Source organism: Hirundo rustica, chromosome 1 (genome assembly GCF_015227805.2).
Source record: "Hirundo rustica isolate bHirRus1 chromosome 1, bHirRus1.pri.v3, whole genome shotgun sequence".
NCBI lineage: Eukaryota > Metazoa > Chordata > Aves > Passeriformes > Hirundinidae > Hirundo > Hirundo rustica.
The window spans coordinates 101553971-101573864 of NC_053450.1; the positions used below are offsets into that span (position 1 = coordinate 101553971).

The window sequence follows — 19894 nt, forward strand, 5'->3', positions numbered from 1 at the left end:
CTATTAAGCTATCCTACTTTCTGGAATGAATATATGCAAAACCAAAGGTGTTGGACAATGGTGTTCCGACTGTATTATATTGTGCCTGTCCAAAAATTTGAAAACAAGGTCTTTGATATGGTTTGACATTTTTTCCAGTTCTTTCTACCAGGGCTACCTTCTTAAAGGATTGAGTTTTGGGGTCAGGATTGTAGGAATGACTGATCCAATATAAAGTCAGTTTATGTGTTTGAACTGTTCACAGGACTAGATGCCCAAAGATGAATGCTTTTTGAAGAAGTCACTAATACCCTCAGTTCAAGCTGGAGGTACCCTCACTCTACACTGATTCTGCTCTGCCCTCTGAACAGAACTCATATGGTGACCCAGATCAGGGAGCCCATCCTGCTGATAAGAATATTTTTTTGTGTTCTCCCACCAGCTGTTAACGCTCACTCCATCTGAGGCATTGCACAGGTGCAATGAAAGGGATGCCAGCACATTATGATGTAGTAAATGCATAAAAACACATGCAGAAATATATGTTGTTGTATCTTCATGTTCTTTGCAGAGGACATGATGTTTAGGCACAAAAGCATGCATGCAGAAGGGGTTTTGTTTAGCTTAATCCCTGTTCCTGTACATGTTGGCAGTGTGACTGGTTATACTTAAATTAAATACAAATGTGTACGCTTAAAATTGATCACTAAAAGATGTTGATTCGTGCCTGCCTAATATAATGCATGTCAAGATGACATCTGTAAACTACCAGCAAAGCTGGAGGACAGTCAGATCTTCACAGGATTCATCTTTTTGAATGATCCACTGGAACTCTCTTGTATTCAGCTGAACTGCATGAATGTTAGAGGGCAGAATCTGGCCAAGTGGATGTAAATTTGGGAGAAAATCTACTAACCCTGGACTTGACCTTTAAAAAAGAAAAAAATTTAAAAACCCCAAATATTTACTGAGAACCTTGATGAGAGAAAAACTAGTTGCAGGGTTTTTTGCCTATTCTGTAATACAGATTAATGTGGTCGGTAATAATTATATACTGTTTACAGATGAAACAGCTACATAAAGTTCTTCAAGAATTTAGACCATAGTAAGTAAATGACTGGAAAGTCTCCTCTGAGCACCATCCTTGCTGCTGAAATGACTAACAGCTATAATTGTATTTTGCTAATTGTATTTGTTCTAATAAATATTGGGGTTTGTCATTTTTATTCATGGCTCATTGGGCAGAAAATAATTCGAACAAATGACTCTAAAGGTAGCCAGACCCACACAATCTTGGGTCTGCTGTCCGAATGGGCCCTAATAGCTTGACAGAGTGATGAACTTTCAAGTGAAAGTAGATGGTTGCCTGGTGACATGGGGATTGGATGTAACAGTTGTGAGTCTGTATAAATGGTAGTGAATGCCATAGAAATGAATTTAGGGAAAAGGCCCTGCAAAGTAGTTTTGTAGAAGCTTTTGAGCCTAAGGGATGGTAGTGATGCCTAAGCAGTTTGCACTGTTGAAGTATACTTATTATGACGACAACGAGATGTAGAAAATTCCGAGTATCACCTGGGAGTATTGCTACAGCCCTGCCAGATGAGGGCATGGACTATGGAAAATCCTTGCTGGAAGGGCTGCTTTGGTGCATCCCCCTGTTCACAATGCATTGCTCTTGCCTAATCTGTAGAGCATAGGAGCTTGATACAAAATTGGCTGTTTAAAACAGTCCTTGTTAGTTGGAAAGATGACGGCTGTCACTTCTGGTGCATTCTCAGGTGTTTGCAATAGCACATTGGAAGGAGGAGTCTGTACAGGTCAGTCAGAAAAAGGAATCCTTTCCAGAAATCCTGAATGTGGGTTGTGTTTGACTACTTAGTTTGGGATATGAATTCATTCCTGGCCTTTATTATCTCTGGGAAATTTTCCCTCAAGGTAATAGAGAAGAAAAAAAATTCATGCTAATAATGCTGTCAGGTGTTATTACCATATCATTAGTATTTCTTGTCATTTATTAAAAGAGAGTGATATTTCTTGAGGTTCATTGGCATTACAGTAGTAATGCCCTGTATTTTTTGTGTTCCATCATCAGTAAAATCTATCAAATCAGTTCAGAAAAATGAATAGACCTAGAACCTGTGAATGTTCTAAAGGAGGTAGGAAAGGAACGTTAGTCTCCAGTTTGTGAGTCTGAGGACCCATGAAAAAACAAGTTATTATACTTAGCCTGAGATTGTATAAATGAATCCACATCTGCTCCAGAAATGTCTGGGGATTCAGAAACCAGAAGCCTGTGGTACATGAGGACTGAGAGCTGATTAAGTATGCTCTGATATATCTTTTGGTATATGGCACTGTTGTCCTGACATTTTGCCACTTTCAAGAGAATAACGCCCTTGAGAATAACACCAAACTGGAACATATTAAAGAAACAGGGAGTTGTTTAAATTCACTTATTGGTTTGGAGTCAAGTTGTCTGTTAAACTCTGGGGTAGAAATATGGTGGAAAAATCTATTTGGTTCTTGGTGGAGAGCAATTCAGTGAGATCTGGCTTCTAAATATAAACCCTCAGTTTTGCCTCTCCTCTCCTCTCCTCTCCTCTCCTCTCCTCTCCTCTCCTCTCCTCTCCTCTCCTCTCCTCTCCTCTCCTCTCCTCTCCTCTCCTCTCCTCTCCTCTCCTCTCCTCTCCTCTCCTCTCCTCTCCTCTCCTCTCCTCTCCTCTCCTCTCCTCTCCTCTCCTCTCCTCTCCTCTCCTCTCCTCTCCTCTCCTCTCCTCTCCTCTCCTCTCCTCTCCTCTCCTCTCCTCTCCTCTCCTCTCCTCTCCTCTCCTCTCCTCTCCTCTCCTCTCCTCTCCTCTCCTCTCCTCTCCTCTCCTCTCCTCTCCTCTCCTCTCCTCTCTCTTTATTAAAACAGAATTATGACATTTTTAATTGCCTGCATTAGTCTTATCAATTGTATAAAATTTAAACAGCAAAAGAATTTTGTAACAAAAAGCTTTTATTTTCAAATGCAAATTTTGTACATGTTGTTTTGTCCCAGAGCTTGCACTTAATCCCCAATCACTGTAAACCCATAAACCCCAGGATTTGTGGTGGTTGTTATTGGTCTCAATGTGTTACAATTGAAATTTGCTAGTCAGTAGAGAATTATTAGTAAGATCAAGATTTTCAGGGATGAGGGCGGAGAGAGAAAGCTGTCTCTGGATTTTTTTTTCAGCATGACTTTCAGCCTTGCTCAGAGGCAATAAAATGAGATGACACTGGGAAGAAATGTATCTCACTAGAGCTTGTAGTTATTGTTGTTTTGAATGCTTATGCAGTTGCTCCACTGGAGCATGATCATTATATATTGTTTCATACAATATATGCAATGCTTTTCTTTTAAGTTGTCCTTTCTGATGGATGTTATGCTGAATCTTATTGCATTATATTCTGGTTCTGAAATATTTAGGTATTTATGTTGTTGGATAGCAGAAGAGTAGAGTGTGAATATGATATTGGGTTTGAAAACATTTGGCTTTGCAGGGTAGGTAAGTAGTCATGGAAGATGAGCTGCTCCTAATGGGGAAATTCTACTTGATTTTCCAGCATGAGAGAGTGAATTGTATAGGGCCTTCAGCCTGCAGGATGCCCTGATGTGTTTTAACCTCTTGTGTTATTAGCAGGATGTGTCACTGTCTATTCTGACTTCCTCCACCATTCCCATTTTAATGGAAACTATTTCTTTATTTCAAACACAAAGTAATTATATAAAAAAAAAAAAGTTTAAAATTGCCTTATATTTTGCTTTTGAGATTTTTTCCTAAGAGCCACTCTGCCTTTAAAAACATAAGCAATTAACCCATATATTTTTAATATTCTTGAAACCGCTGTTTCAAGGTTTTTGTCCCAGGATCCTCCCAAAGAGGAGGGAAAAAGCACAGAAAAAGGGGAAAGATCAGGAAAGAGAAGCCAACCCTTTAGTACTCTATACTTCAAAAGGAAATGAATGAAAGTTAAAACAGAGCCCCCTTTACCTAGATACGAGATAAATGTCACTATTCTTTGCAGCGACTAAACCACTTTGTTTTTCTACTCCCTGAGTTGTGTCTCCCATAGTGGGTCAGTCTGGAGTTCTAATATGAAATTGTTTCAATGCCTGGAGCTCAGGAAGAGGGGCACTCCTTATGCAGCCCAATGTCGTCTGTTGCCAGTGCCATGCCTTCACTCTCTGAAGGGTGGGCCCTGATCCTGTGGGTACAGTGTATAGCATGGTCAAACAAGTCAGCAGTAACCCCACCTTACTTGATGGTGGCCTAACATTTTGGGGAACTATCCCTAGAAAGCCTGAGGCAGAAATACCAATGCCTGCTAAAACCAGCAAGCACTGACATGCTGCTAGATTAACTCACATTCACCATGTTGTTCTCCATCTGACTTTTAAGTCTGCTGCTTGTGGCTTAGGAGAACTGATATTTGGGCTGCTTGATCCCTTGCCTGGCACTTTGTAGCTGTGGAGCGGCACTGCAGCACTCTCCTGCTTAGCGCGCTTGGTATTTCAGAACAGCTGAACTGCCAGAGCTGCTGCTAAGGTGCCCCAGCATTGAAGTATAGATAAGGACTGTTCTTTGAGACCCCAGCTGGAGTGCAGGCTCCCCTGGGCTTGCAGACAACTGTGATAACCTCCAGCCCCAGCATATGACACAACACCACCATTATGCCATTCTGAAAGCTCAGGACACATGCACTGTCATATAACCCAGTGCTTTCTCTTTCTCCAGGCAGCAACTGACAGAATGAGAGGACACAGTCTCAGGCTACGACAAGGGAAATATAGGTTGGACGTTAGGAAAAAGTTTTTCACAGAAAGAGTGATAGGTACTGGAATAGTCTGTCCGGGGAGGTGGTGGAGTCACCATCCCTGGATGTTTTTAAAAAAAGACTGGATGTGGCACTCAATGCCATGATCTAGTTGAGGTGTTAGGGCATGGGTTGGACTCGATGATCTTGAAGGTCTCTTCCAACCTACACATTCTGTGATTCTGTGATTCTGTGATTCTGTGCTTACATCTGAAACTTTGTAAAAGTCAGAATACTTTAGGGAAACCTTAGATAATACAAAACAGCAGGCCATAATCTTACTGCCACAATTTGTCTCAGTGTTGCTATATGACATCAAATGAAAGTTATGGAGAAGAAAGTAACGGCCATGAAAGGAATTTTCATGCTGTTCACAATAGATATAAAATCTACTTGCAGCTGTGCAGCTGCCAAGCCAGGTTTTTCAATACCAAACAAAATTTGTAAACAAAAAGAAAATAATTAAATTCTTACGAAGCCTTGAGAAACCTTGCAAAGTCTTGCAACCTCTCTAAGATCTGAGGAGTACCACACTACTCTCCACAGGAGTGTCTTACCCATGAGCATAAAGAAGCTTCATGAGTGCTTCATGCTCAAGTTTATTTCAGTAGACTGCTCACAAGTGTAGCTAAACAAGGAGTAGGAATGTATTGCTACTCTCTGCTGTTTTGGGCAAGCCTCGTCTGTGGTCATTTTTCAAAAAGAAAGGATTCAGAGGATGCTGTTGTAAAACATGCACCTCCTGTGTTTCTCTGCAGGTAATCTATAGGCTGCTGGAACCATGCAGAAAGGGTTTGCATTTGTCCTGCATCCAGTGCTTCACAGAAATCTCATCCAGAAGACAAATGAAGAATTAGGATATATTTCAGCAGTGAACTAAGAGAGCAGCATCAGACCAGGAAAATTTTTGTTGTTAACAGATCATGTGCTCAGCTAGCTAAGGAGAATGAAAGAAAAAGATATTTTATCTGGAAGTCTAAGTAAGCCTGTGGGAGTGCATTAAGGACTTAACTCAATTTGAATAATGCTGCCCAAATTTGTTTCTACTGTGCGTAAAGTATTTCTAAGCCTCAGATGAGCCATTATATTTATCCAGCATGACATCTGTTAAAATATTTTTGAATAAGGAGCCTGTATGGAGCATACATAATAAGATAGCTTTTGTGAGCATGTTTGTATTCCTGATAGATGAGAATGGCTCATTTGGAGCCCTCCCAATTTTACAGTGTTTAGGAGATGTGCTAGATTCCAGATGAAAACCCACAAGAAAATGTAATTAGTGGAACATAATTTAGTGCATTTGCCCCACAGCTACTTTTTACATTGCAGCAGTTTTGCTGTTAATTTTTCTTCTTCAAAGTACTAAAACCAAGGGATTTTTGAGTTGGGTTCATAATCACATTAAAAATCAAGCCTTGTTTCCCAGTCTTTCCATATATTTCTTTTCTTTAAAGAATATTTTTAAAAGGACCCAGTCTACTTTTCATTAAGAAAACAAAACAACCAGACTCATAAACCTTGACCTTGACTTGTAATCTGGCAGAACCTAGCTAATGGAAACACTGACTGAAATAGACTTGACAACTTTCTTGAGTAAAGATTTGTGGAATTGTACTTCTGGTTCACCAAGTTTCAGGCCAAAGCAAATTTTCAGCCAAGTAATAAATATTTGAAAAATGTGAAGCATAATGGAAATGCAGACACAACCACACAGGCATAAGCAGCTCAGTGCTACAATCTAGCAGTGCTGTTTTGAGAATGGTTTTGAAAATGTAATCCAAGCCTGGAGAACTTTTAGCTAAATGTATCAATATGAACCTAATTTACTTAGACATTAATAGAATAATTCACACTAAAAATCTATATTACTCTGATGTATATAGATCAAGACAGTTACTTTCCCCCTAATTTATACCAGTGAGATATATATTACAGTACACAATAAATAGGAAGAGTATCAAATCACTAAGGTGGTGTTTCTTCAGTCTTCCAATCATTATTTACTGAACAGTATCACAAGAGCTATATATCCTTCAGAGTGTTAATATGTAACCAGAACAAACCCAGAACACAGGAAAGGTGGAGAAAAGTTAGATATATAAGCAAGAAAAAGTGAGTCATTGATTTTATTGACTGGTTTGTTAACTTCTGACATTGCAATAAAGCCTTATTTATTTGTATACAGAAGATTCAATTACATAGATACATATTATTTAAACAACTGGGTTATTTACAGAATTGCAGTTTCATAAATAATATAGACCTGCATTTCTCAAGCTGATGTTTATCCATTGTTACCACTTAGGGAGTTGTGGTATCCATGAATGCTCTTTGGAGGAAAGTCATTAGAATAACATGAAGTAAAATCTCTGCTATTGTGACAATACATGTCCAAGGCACACATTAGCACATACAAGCTGTGTTCTTCACAATGACTGAAATACAAATTATTGCATCCTGCTTTCTATGACTGGAGGAAGCAGCATGCTGATGATACTTGCCACTCAAATTGACATGCTCCTTTGGTCCAGGGTTTCTCTATGTTCCTACAGCCTAAGAACACTCTGCTGTGAGATGAAAAGAGCTGGTGACGGTCCCACAGGAAATGATTGGGCATGAGCCTGTCTTCCTTTTGCCAGATTAACACCTGATTTTTTTTTCTTTATGACAGCTATAAGGAAGAGACAGTGGACATGTTGACTATTTCAAACCAGCCCTTACTAACTTTTGCATATCCTCAAAACTGGGCACACTAAAAGATATTAGGAAGGCAATAGAAATCCAATTCATAAAGCACATCAGGTATGCTAAACCATCTTTTGGCTACTGAAGGATCTGACTTGTAGGAAAGGTGGACTCAGGTTTCTCTTTGCTCCAGCTTCTCTGTGCTCCATTTGTAGCTAGGCATAAGACAGCTTCTCTAGACGGAGGAGCAACACAGCGTGCACTTGTAGAGCACCATGTGAGCATAACTGTGTGGCTTCCACACCAAGGCTGGCTGCTGTCAGCTCAGTTGGGAGTGTGGACAAAGAAGTTCAAATGTGTTTGTCTATATATACCTTTAAAAGTTATCTTTATGTTATGTAAATATAGCTAGGTTCTTCTAAAGGGTTGGATGGGTATAAGCCAGATGCCAGAGCTCTTACACAATAGTTACAGAATCTTTTCTTTAAAAGCATTTTTAGAAGGAATCAGTGATTGCATTTTGCCCAACTCCAAATTATGTTTAGTAGGCATATACATATAGTCTGAGATCTGACGTAGTCCTCAAAGTAATATGACAAATGGAAGCTGATGCTAGTTTTGTGTTGTTGTGTAATGGAGTTAGAATAATGACAGGACAATAATATAATAGAATTCTGCAAAACCCTCACTCGACTTTAAGTGGAAGAAATATCATGGAAATTAGGAGGACAATAAAATAATGCCTTGTAAAAACGATAAAGAAATAGTGTCACCCAAGTCTATTAGTTCATAACACACTACGAATGCACTTAAATTAATAGCATCATTTACCAGTAGCTATTTTTCAGTTATTGTAACACTGAAAAAATAAACAGAAAAATAATATAAAAATGAAAGGGATGTAGGAGACTGATCTGTTTAAATGATGTATCTATATAGAGAGAGGCATATTATATATATGAACACAAGCATTTGCATAGATCAGAAACATTCCATAGAATTTAATCTTGTTAGGATGTGTTGCAGTGCCCTATCTGAAGCAAGTTGCCTGCCACTTGCTATTTTGGCAAAGCTAAATTGTATGGCTTCGTCTTGCCTTTTTACTTCTTTCACAGCATGTTGTTACAAAGAGGTCTTACCATGACAAGACATTTCTAACCAAGAGATCTTTCATGAAATTCAGCTGTGCTGGAATGTATGCATCTTACATGTAAAGCTTTTTTTGCCTGCGCTGCATTCTTAAACTTTTCCTAGGAAACTAATCCAACACATATATAATCCAGTGGGAGATTGACTCACGTAAAGGCAAGATAAACATGTTACAGGAACAGTGTCCAAATGTTTGTGAACCACTTGGTTATTTCTATGGAGATCTGTTTGGGGGTATTTTCAGTGTAGAAAAGACTATTTTAGTGGCTGCTGCAGAATGGCTTATTATTGACGGGTGAATAGCTCCTCAAAACCAGATGCTATGATAATGTTGGCTACTAGTCTTTTTGCTACTTTTTGTATTTTTAGCTTTTGATCTATGGAGGATGGAAGGATTGAGGGGCTGGGGAGGGGTGCATACCAAAAAGTCTTGGTGTGTAGTTTAAACTTGGTTTAGTGATGGTAAGGCTTGACATACTTTGCAAGACCTGGTTGCAAGACTGAATACTCCTTAAAAACCTAAATATAAAGCGGCAAAAGCTCCTGGCAAAATTGTAAAACAGCCACTACAACCAATTTCAGACAATAATAAAGAGACGGAAGTTAATTCAGTCCAGGATTTATGAGATCTGGACATTGCATAGCTTTAAGTTTCTGCTGCTTCCAGACAATATTTTGATTTGAAATAATGTCGCACCCTGCTGAGCCACATCAGGGGAACTTGCTGCAGATATCAAATGGCACCAGTTGCTTTTGAAAGGCTGTTTTGGTGGGGTTTTTTTGAGCTGGGAATTTCTGAAGATACATGTGCAGCTAAACAGATTTATAATGAAGACTTACCAGTTTTGTGATGTAGTTAGATCTAGGAGTGTGATCTCCTGCACAGAGAGTTGCTGAGGCTGTTAAGGTTTCCTCCCAGGTCTCAACGCAACTCCTACACTGTCCCACTCTGTGGGACAGCTCTTTGAAGAGTCTCAATAAAGTCTAAACAGCTGAACAACCTGTAATGAGACACTTGATGGAGCTGCCCTACAGGGCCATGTAAAGACCACAGTGAGAGTGTAAAATTGTTAAAGGCAGTGCAGGGATGAAACCAGTGAACTCAGTAGCAGCAGTGATAAACCAGTTGCGTTACCATACTTGCTGGTCAGATTGCTCCAGCAGGAGTTAACATATATTATGGGGTGCACTTTGCTGGACGCTGACTTGCTGTGAGGTGCTTTTACTAGGTTTAATTGAATACTTCCTTCCTTAACTGAATATCCTCCTTTCACCAAATTAAGTGATTTGAATTTTTAAACAGGCTCTCATAAGACAGATAGAATACTAGGTTCATCTGTTTCCCACCTTACAAAATTTTCTTTTCAGTCCTTGTCAAAGTAGTGAGTTGAATTTCTGTCACTGGCCTCCTACCTGTGCCCACTCTGTTGAAATTAGTCTATCAACGTAACTTGTAAATAGCAAAATGTGTCAAACGCACAATTTTCTTCCACCCAGATGCCTCTGTGCACCAGAGATCATACACATGTATTGCCTGGCTTTCATTACACTGTAATGCCAGCAGCCAAACACATATTAAGTAATTGTTCACAGTTCCCCAGGCAAACAGCAATACGTATCATTATGAAATATCTTCATAGTCTGGCTTATTTGGATGAATGGTATAGAAATCAGGTGGGGAGGGTGAGTGTTGGCAAGCTGGGCTTTTGACAGAAAGCTTGCCCTCTTCCCTATCAGGAACTAAACCAATATGCATAGATAAGCGCTGTAAAAAATCCTAAAGAAATCTAAGATGGCAACCTGTAACAGTTGTTCCACAATAGGTGTTCTTTAAAGTGCTCACTCTGGCATTTAGTAAACTTCCAGGGATGGAAAGAAAGGAAAGTTTAAGTTAGAGAAGCGTCCTACCCTTCTTAGCCAAGGATCAGCTGCCCAACATGAAATAATAATGCATTCAACTGTCCATCTTCTGGTAAGTAACCTTTATCATCATTGCATTCAGCAGCACTGTCAGCAAATATTGAGTATGAAATGTTGTATGAATTCAGAAAAAATAGGGTCTTTGTGGCTTAATATTTGTGCTCATGCATATGGTATACAAGGAACTAGAACTCTTAATATGCAGAGTCCAACTCATAAAAAATGTGTGCACCACTAACAAGGGACTTTTATGCACTGTATTTAGTGGGTGAAGAAAAATAGAATGAGTGTTTTGAATAAAGAACATACTTTTGCAATTATATCCCTTCACCTTCTCTGCAGTAGCAACACTTCTTTTCTCACATGAGGTATTTGAAGTGGAAGAATATTCATAGAGGCACCAATAAGAAAAAAAAATGCACTTACAGAAGAGAGAAAAATGAGAAGATGAAACAATGAAAGAGGAGCAAAAATAAAGATGGGAAACAAGAAAATTTAAGGCCCTTGTGAGAACTGGGATTTTGATTTATTTGTGATTTTGTGCCTTGGTATGGTGGATTTTTGTTAGGTGGTAATTATAACCCATGGTTGCCCAGAAGAAGTACTCTGTAACATGAATCACTTTAATAGTCTGATTTTCATTATTAAAAGTCATGGAGTTTAAATGTCATCAGTCCTGATCCAGAAGGATGCAGGTACATAAATACAAACCAAGCCCTGTACATGGGTAGTGAGGGCATTGTTTTCAGCTACTGTCTGTGCCTTGTGGGAGACAACCCTTTAGGAAATATCCCCAGGGACCAGGCAAAGACAGCATTCTATACTCTGATGGAAGAATGACTTTGAGCTCTCCAGATGATTTTAGTAGCTTTGCAGTAGCAACTGCAAGACCATTTCAAATAAGTATAAAACCGTGATGTTTTACTTGCTAAAGTGCTGAATGATACACTCAGTAAAGCAAATGTGCTCTATTCATACTGCTGTCTAATTCAATGCATTTTCAATGCTGGATTTTTAGTTCTTCTGTATAGGAGCATTGCATTGACATATATATCAATATAGTAAATCAATATAACATTTCCTTATCGCACCACAAACATTTTCAATGGTGAACTAGAAGGGTTTTGTACATAGGTAGGAGAAAATTAAAAAAGAGAGCTATGTAAGTTGACATAATCTAACATTGTAGAAGATGTGCATAGCTTTTGTATGTTCTGCTAAAATGAACAGTAAAATCATAACATTAACATTGCAGTTTTATTAGGTTTCAGAGTGAATAGATGCTAGTAGTAATTCTGCACACATTCAGAATTCTACATACTTGTTTTTGTGAGGGTGAAATTACTGCCAAAAAATAAAAACTTAAAAATCTGAAGTACAGGTTAGCAGAAAAGGGTGAATTGCTTAATCATCTGTTTGATAACCTGATACCTAGGGTAATTTTCTACAATCCAAAGGGGTGAATTGTGTGCCACATCTTGGTCATGGTCTGGAAGGAGACAACTGTCTAACAAACTAAATATGAAAGGTGCAAGCTTAAATTCATACCTTTCAGTGCAATAATCGTTACTCTAATATAATTTATGAGATTGATTTTCTTGCTGAGGTAACAGGAATATCTCCTCTAATAACCATAGGACAATACCAATGTAAAATGGAATCAGCATAAAATCTCAATTTTGTCTCCTGCAAGTATTGTAAAATTTAGGTGTGTTCATGAAATTTTGTGTAACAATCTGGTTAAGGTTTTACAATGTGGTAATTTGTGCATGCTTTATCCTGACATGTCCAAACTCTGATGCAACAGGAAAATGAAAATAGTGAAATTAGGAGCCAAAATGTGGTGGTTTGTGGATGAAGGAAGATTGTTTGGAGGGAAGGTTATATTTTTTTCATTATCACTTTAATCTTTTTTCTTTCAGCTATTAAATCTTGTTCAGCAAGTTTGCTCTTAGTATAATTGCTGAGTTAAGTTTTCATTTAGTGAAGAGCTGAGTTACTTTAATCAGAGATGATGGACTTTCTTACACCATACCTGATAATTTTGATAATTTGAATATTATTAGTTGGTCTATTTAATCTCCTTTAAAAGTTTTTTTTCCCTCTTGATTATGATCTAAATGCAGCTATATTTTTCTCAGATTGTTCAGTTTATTAGTTTATTAGTTTTAAAAATGTAAGACTTTTTCTCACAGGCAATATTTTTATTTTAATGATTTAATTCTCAAAGCTGTATCTTTAATGTGAGTTTTCTCAGTGATTAAGAAAACAGTCTACTTTTGATTTCTTATCGTTATGGTTGCTGAGAAATAAATACAAACAATTTAATGTGACATTATGGAACTAGCTAAAGATTTGATATGAACTGTTGCTTAAAATGTGTTCTTTTATTAATGTTAATGCATTTGAAATATTTTCTTAAATCTCAGAAGGGTTTATATATTCTTTTGATTACTGAAAATCTAGTATTATTGAATTTGATCCAGCTTATTTTTCAAAGCATTGAGTTCTAAGGAGAACTCTGGTTTTGATACAAATGTGAGACATATTGAATTAATTCATGAAGACCATGAGGAAGTTATCACTATCCAGGCCATATGCTGAGATTAGTCCTATGCTTTGGTATGAGCATTGGCTTTGAGTGAGCTTTGGTGCAGAGTTTGAGAAGAGATGCCAGGGTGCATCCTGCCTTTGAGCAGGCCCAAGCACAGATGCACAGAAGGGTAGAACTGGATGTACAAGTTTAATGCACTCCATCCCTGTGATGCTGTTCCTCACCATTTTCCAGTCAGCTGCAGGTTCCTTGCAAGTATTGGAGACCAGGTGAGACAAGGGCAGCTGGGACAGGCATTGCATCCAAGTGAGGGTGCTGGGGAGCATGTGCAGGTTCACTTTGTCAGAACTGCTGTACCCGTGAAGCAGGCAAGGAGGCACAGAGAATTTTTTTGTTTTAACCCATGCCTTCGTGAACAGTGGATCTAGAGTAGAGGAGATCAGCTGAATTGTGCTTTTTTGGGAATCCATATTGGAATCTCTTTTCCCCATTAGTTCTAAAGTGGGGGATTGGAGCATTCTCACCTTCACAAGGCACTGGGAGACACTAAGAACTGAGTTACCTGTTGTGTAGCTGAAAATTTGTGAGAAACAAAATTGAAGCAAACTATGGAAAGCCTTTTATAACAAGTACATTTACAGCTGTAATTTTGTATGAAGCTTTGTGGCCTAGAGATGTGGAATTTCTTTTTTTTCTTCTGATATTTCTCTTGTTGTTTTCTCTTTTCTAAACCAAATATTGTACAGCATGGCTTTTCACTTGGTTTGTGGAATTATTTTCTCATTTTGATAAGGGGAGAAGAAGGTTGCCTTTGTTTTATTTCACTTTATTTTAAATAATATTTTATTTTAAGAAGGCTATTTTACAGTGTTTACAGTGCACTTCAATTTTTTATTGTGTCATGCCCTTCCAGTCCCTCAGTGGAATGAGAGGTGAATGCATGTATTATATAATTTATAATTAATTTATGATGAATCATATATGATGAATACTGCTTATTAAATAATAAAGCCTTGTCTACAGTCATGGCACTACTATGGCACTGGCACTCCTGTCTGTTCATATGGTACTATTGAGCAAACCCATTGACTTAGGCTGTGTTGTCAGCACTCAGTTAGTTACAAGAACCCTGCCTAGGTAAACAGTGTTAAGGAGAGTTAGTTCTCTTTTCAGAATAGCAGCCCTGCTACTGCCTTCCCCCTGCCCCTTGTGCACCAGCAGCTGGGGTTGTAATGAGAGCAGAATTTTTGTAAAACGTAGCTGCAAATAGTACTGCTTGGTAGTTCCCCAACTCCACAGGGATTGTTAAAAATCCTGGTTCCTTGCTGAAAGACCCCTCACTGATAGAAGGCTGAGCAAAGCTGGAGAATAACCTAACAGGAGGTAACAGGAGGCCTGGATCTGAACAAGTGGAACATCTAGGCTAGATTTTCACAGTCCATTTTTATTAGGGCTGGAATTTGGACAAGGGAATAATTTACCTGCAGAGGTCGTTCCAGCTTCTGGAACTAATCAACTCCCAAATAAACTCAGTAAAACAGCAGTGTGAAACAGTGTAGGGGCTTGTGTGCTGCCAGTTTACGGCAGTTGGTCTTAATGAAGGCATTTTTCCAAATTCTTGGCAATGAATCTCTGAAGCAGAAGAGTAGAAAAATCAGGAATAGACAGAGCTCCCTGACTCCTCTGAAATCAGGGGAATCCCCTCAGTCAGAAATATATTATTATAGGGCAAAAAAAAAAAAAAGTAGCCTTCTAAGCAATGTTTTCTGCTCTGCCTTGCCTTCTTCAGAGTGTTGACCTATGTGTGTCAGTGAATGCAGCATACAGCACGGAAAAAATGCTATCAATGTGTGATGCAAGAGACCTTAACCCTGAAATTCTTTCTTAACTGTATTTAGTGCCAGCCCATCAGGCAGATTTTCTTGTACATTTTCTTGAACCCTAAGTGTCTGTTATAGCAGATAGATTAGAAGGCACAGGAGAGATCTGAGATTTTAGTCAGAGAATACAGGATTGATAATTTCATATAGGATGCCATGTAAGACCACATGAAAGTGTGTGCTGTTTTCCTGAGATTACTGCATCCTATGGGAACTAAATTAGAAGCAGGAGGCAGAGCATTCGAGCACTGAAATTAGGGGGGGAAAAAAATCATCTGTGGTGAGTATCTGTGTGACAGGAATCATAAGTGATTCCGATTAGTACAATGAAAAAGGAAAGCAGTGTAATTAATTTTGGCTTGATCGTCCAGTATAACCAATTTGTGTTACATAAAGATTGCGTGATCAAACACTGAAAAACCCTTATGGTACAGATAATGGAAATCAGTTGTTCTTTGGATGGGCACCATGGAAAAAAAAATACTAAAACACATGCATATTACTTCACAACTTCTTACATATTTTCTGAGAGCTCAACATATAAAAATTGCAATAAAATCTAATTCTAATGACTTTGGTTTTGTTCTTTTCCCAAAGATTTCATAGAATGATTTAATGATATGACAGATTATCAAGAGCTTGTTTTAATATTTATTAAATCACACACAATGATGAAATTCACAGCCCTTAAAATGAAATAAACAAAATTGATTTATAAGATTTGATCTTAATGAGGAGTGATATCTTCATTGTGATTGAGCCTTTGATCTTATATCACTTTATATATACAGCTGTGAAGATTAAGAAAAAAAAAAAAGACCATAACAGTGTGTGGAAATTACCAAAGGAAAAATTATGTTTAGTAACATAGTGCATAATTTTGTATAGAAGGAAAACATATTGGGGAAACCCTGTCTTTGGTCATAGGGATGGCATCAGCACTAGGATTTTTATGAATTTGAAACAATCCTGGCTGATTACAGTAGGTCAGCTTAGTCTCATTATTATATTGCAAGGGTCATTAAAGAGGCAAACATAATTCTGTAGAATTCACTTTATAAAATGTCAGCAAGTTTGTATGTTTTTATTAGTTCTGAATCAGATATTTCAATCGACCATTTGTAAATATTTCCAGAGCAATGTCCATTTCTGAATTTTTGAGACCACAAAAAAATATTACAAATTAATCAGATTTTTAGATTTCTGTATAATAACTCTACACATTTATTGCTTAGTCCAATTCTAAAATTGGATTAAAATCTCTACTTGCTGTAGAGATGGAAGTCAATTGAATAATACATAGCAGTCAATTTCATTTGAACCTTAATGTGGGGAAGTGGTTTTTTGTTGGGTTTTTGTTTGTTTGTTTGTTTGTTTGTGGGTTTTTTTTTTTCCCTTTGGTGTTGTGTGGGTTTGTTTTTTTTGTTGTTTTTTTTTTGTTGTTGTTTGTTTGTTTGTTTGTTTGGTGTTTTTTTTTTTTCCCTTCACATTTCCTTTATTTATAAGTTGCTCCCCTAGGAGAATATGTAAAGAATTTGTTTTAAATGAGCTGATAATACCCTCTTTAAAATTTATGACAGAATCGTATCCTTTTCCCTTACAGCACAAGGGTATGCCAAGAAACTGTTTCTGAATTATCTTGCTATTCATAGGACAAACATTAGAAAAGAGCATCTTCTTCTAAAGTTTACTTAGAATAGAATTTCAACCACACATCAGAAAAAAACCAAAACCCAACCCAAAACAGGAGGTACCAACCAGGAAACCTGGTGCCATTGCCAGGGTTTTCTTTATAAGAGAAAGAGTACTCTTTCAGCTACTGCAGTACTCTTGCAGCTACATTTGATATTTGCTGTCTTTCTTAAAACATCAAAAATCAATGTGGGCCTGATCATGCCATCAGCACTGAAAAATTGGGAATCAGTTGAGCCCTTCACCCAGAGGAAATGGAGGATTGGGATGTACTTTTGAAAACATCTTGTTACTTTCTTAAAACTGATAGGATGTTTTTTTCTTCCTCCCTTTCAAATCTGTATTGCAGACTTCACTAAAATCTAGTAGGGTGGACTGTGTTCTATGCTTAGCAAGTCATTAGTGTCCAGCATATAGTTTGATTGTTGTAAATTGATCATCTCAATAAATGCTGGAAACCCTTGGTTTCACAGAATTTTGTTCATCCTCCACATGCAATTTAAAAAATAAGCTGTCATATGGAAGCATACCAGTTTTCAGATTTCATAGTGCCTTTTTATCATGCATAGTAGAGCCTTTGCTGCCTCAGTAACTGACAAAAGAAAATACTTTATTAAGATAGAAAGTAGATGTGACTTGATTGTTTTTCAGATAATTTTTGCTTTCAGAAATTGCAATGCCTGATGTTCACCTAAGCATGAAAAAATGCAGTTCCCACACGCAAGGAGTGCTCATGTACTGTATGTAAATTGATGTATAATGCAGCCCACATTAGCTCGGTTGATGATAGCTTCAGTTTCACTGCTGTCAGATTTCTGTAACTCTTTGAATGAGTTGGTTGGTCTGAATGAACATTAGTATAATTTATGCAGCTGATAAGCAATTTGAGTGCTTGAGTTATTGATAAAGCACTGTAACATATCATTTTCAGCTTCATGTTATGTGACATCTGAGTAGAAAGTAATGTGGCAGTCCCCAGGCTTGATGTTAAAGTCAATCTCTTCTCTGGATTTCAGAGGCCAGAGGAAACACAGTGCTGCCTGATACAAGCCCAGCAGACCAGCACCAGCCCAGTCAGTCCCATCCTACATTCCCTGTTGGGCCTCAGGTCAGTGTATCTTTCCTTTTAACTAATCGAGATTTGTAATTTGATGAAAAATAAATAACTGTGATTGATCATCTTTGATCTGTGTAATGTAGAAAATTTGATTTTCCTTGGCTGCATCCAGTGTTACAAAAAGGGAACATGTATCGTGTACATTTTAAAAATCAAGTTTTGCAAGATCAGGTTCTGTATGCTTTCCTAAAATAAAACCTAAGAACATTTACATATTTAGGAAGTTAAAATATTTTCATTTCTTATGTTAAATTACTTCTGAAATTAATATAATAATATTTAAAAGCTTGTGCAATTTTAATGCAGTAATATTGTCTCTAACAGTTATGCCACACAGATCTATTGTATTAGTAAAGGTATTTCATTATCTTTTATGCCATATATTTATCTTCTTTAGAGAAGAGTGTAGACATAGTAGTATGGCACTTTATAAGATTTTAAAATATTTCCCATCTCACTTGACAATTTTATCCAAGTTCAGCTACACTCTAAGAAGATACTCAATATTCTTCCACTTCCCAGGATAATCTTGGACCACAAAGCTTCTAGTAGTTGTCACTGTAGTGTTTTCTGCTGCTATCAATCAGTATATGACCAAGAATTTTGGCAAACGTTGGCATTTAGCTACTTGCAGACTAAGCTGAGTTAGGTCTTTCACTCATAAATTATCTTTCATGTATATGTAATGAATTTTCCAGTCTAGATTCAGCTGGGATTGCTACTATGCTGTTTGACTGAGGCTTCCAGTTTCAGACTGTCTTGTTTGTCAAACCTTTCTGTTTTGGTGAAAATGTATGCTTTAAGATAGTGGAAGCAATGCATGTCTGTAATGGAACATGAAAAGGTCTCAAGCCAGAAGGCTTGTAAGTGTGCAATACTGAGCTATACACAGTAAAATAGGTTTGTGTCTTTGGTTTCTTACAGCCACTACTGACAGCCCAACAGTTAGCCTCAGCAGTAGCGGGGGTGATGCCAGGAGGCACTCCAGCCCTGAATCAGCCAATCCTTATTCCTTTCAACATGGCTGGGCAGCTGGGGGGCCAACAAGGACTCGTCCTAACTCTACCTACAGCAAATCTCACCAACATCCAAGGACTGGTAGCAGCAGCTGCAGCAGGAGGCATCATGACTTTGCCATTGCAAAATCTACAAGGTAAGTCATATTCATAATTTTTCTAACAGGTTCTTTCACCTGTTTTATGTCATCTCTTTCTTTTAAACTGAGTGATCTTTTTTTCAAATTAAATGTTGCTCTCCATGAATATTGAAAAGCAATACTTGAATTGTTTTTGAAGCTTGAGAGATAAGTAAGGGCTATTTTCCTTTTTATAAAAACATATTGGAGGCTGGGTCTTACATTCTATGGGTTAGTAATGTAAACCACTTGAATGACTCATTACGTTCTTCTGTCATCAGTGATCAATGTTCTCTACTCACAGATCACTCTGAAATTTCAAACCATAAAATAATACAATCATAGAATATTAAGGGTTTGGAATGGACTTTAAAGCTCATCTAATCCCAACCCCACCTGACATAGGCAGAGATACCTCCCCCTAGACCAGGTTGCTCAACATCTTATCCAACCTGTCAAGGCTGGGGCAACGTACATGAAACATTCCTGGAAACCTTTTCCATTGTCTTATCACCCCCACAGTGAAAATTTTCTTTCTAACATGTAACCTAAATCTTCCCTCTTTCAATTTGTACCTATTATTCTTTGTCCTATCACTACAGTTCCTGATGAGGAGTCCCTCTCCAGCTTTCCTATTAAACCTCTTCAGATGCTGGAAGTTTGCCATAAGGTCTCCATGTGATCTTCTCCAGAAAGCCTCCACTTTCTCAGCCTGTGTATATAGGGGAGGTGCTCCAGTCCTCAGTTCCATGTCTTTCTTATGTTGGGGACACCAGAATTGTGTACAGTACTCCAAGGGGATCACATGTGAGCAGAGTAGAGGGCAGAATCACTTCCTTTGACCTGCTGGCCACATTCCTTGTGATGCAGCCCAGGATTCAATTGGCTGTCTGGGTTGAGAGCACACACAGCTGGCTCATGGAGTTTTTCATCACCTGTGACCC

General features: G+C 38.0%; 1 protein-coding gene across 2 annotated transcripts in view; it reads left to right on the forward strand.

The window, feature by feature from the left end:
* The window catches only part of POU6F2 (POU class 6 homeobox 2), a 312255-nt gene that overhangs the window by 127857 nt on the left and 164504 nt on the right, over positions 1-19894 (forward strand). For both annotated transcript variants that reach the window (XM_040084661.2, XM_058423089.1), the window contains exons 3-4: positions 17715-17806; positions 18740-18968. In XM_040084661.2, the coding sequence (XP_039940595.1) occupies positions 17715-17806; positions 18740-18968 (321 nt within the window). The remainder of the gene's footprint in view (positions 1-17714; positions 17807-18739; positions 18969-19894) is intronic.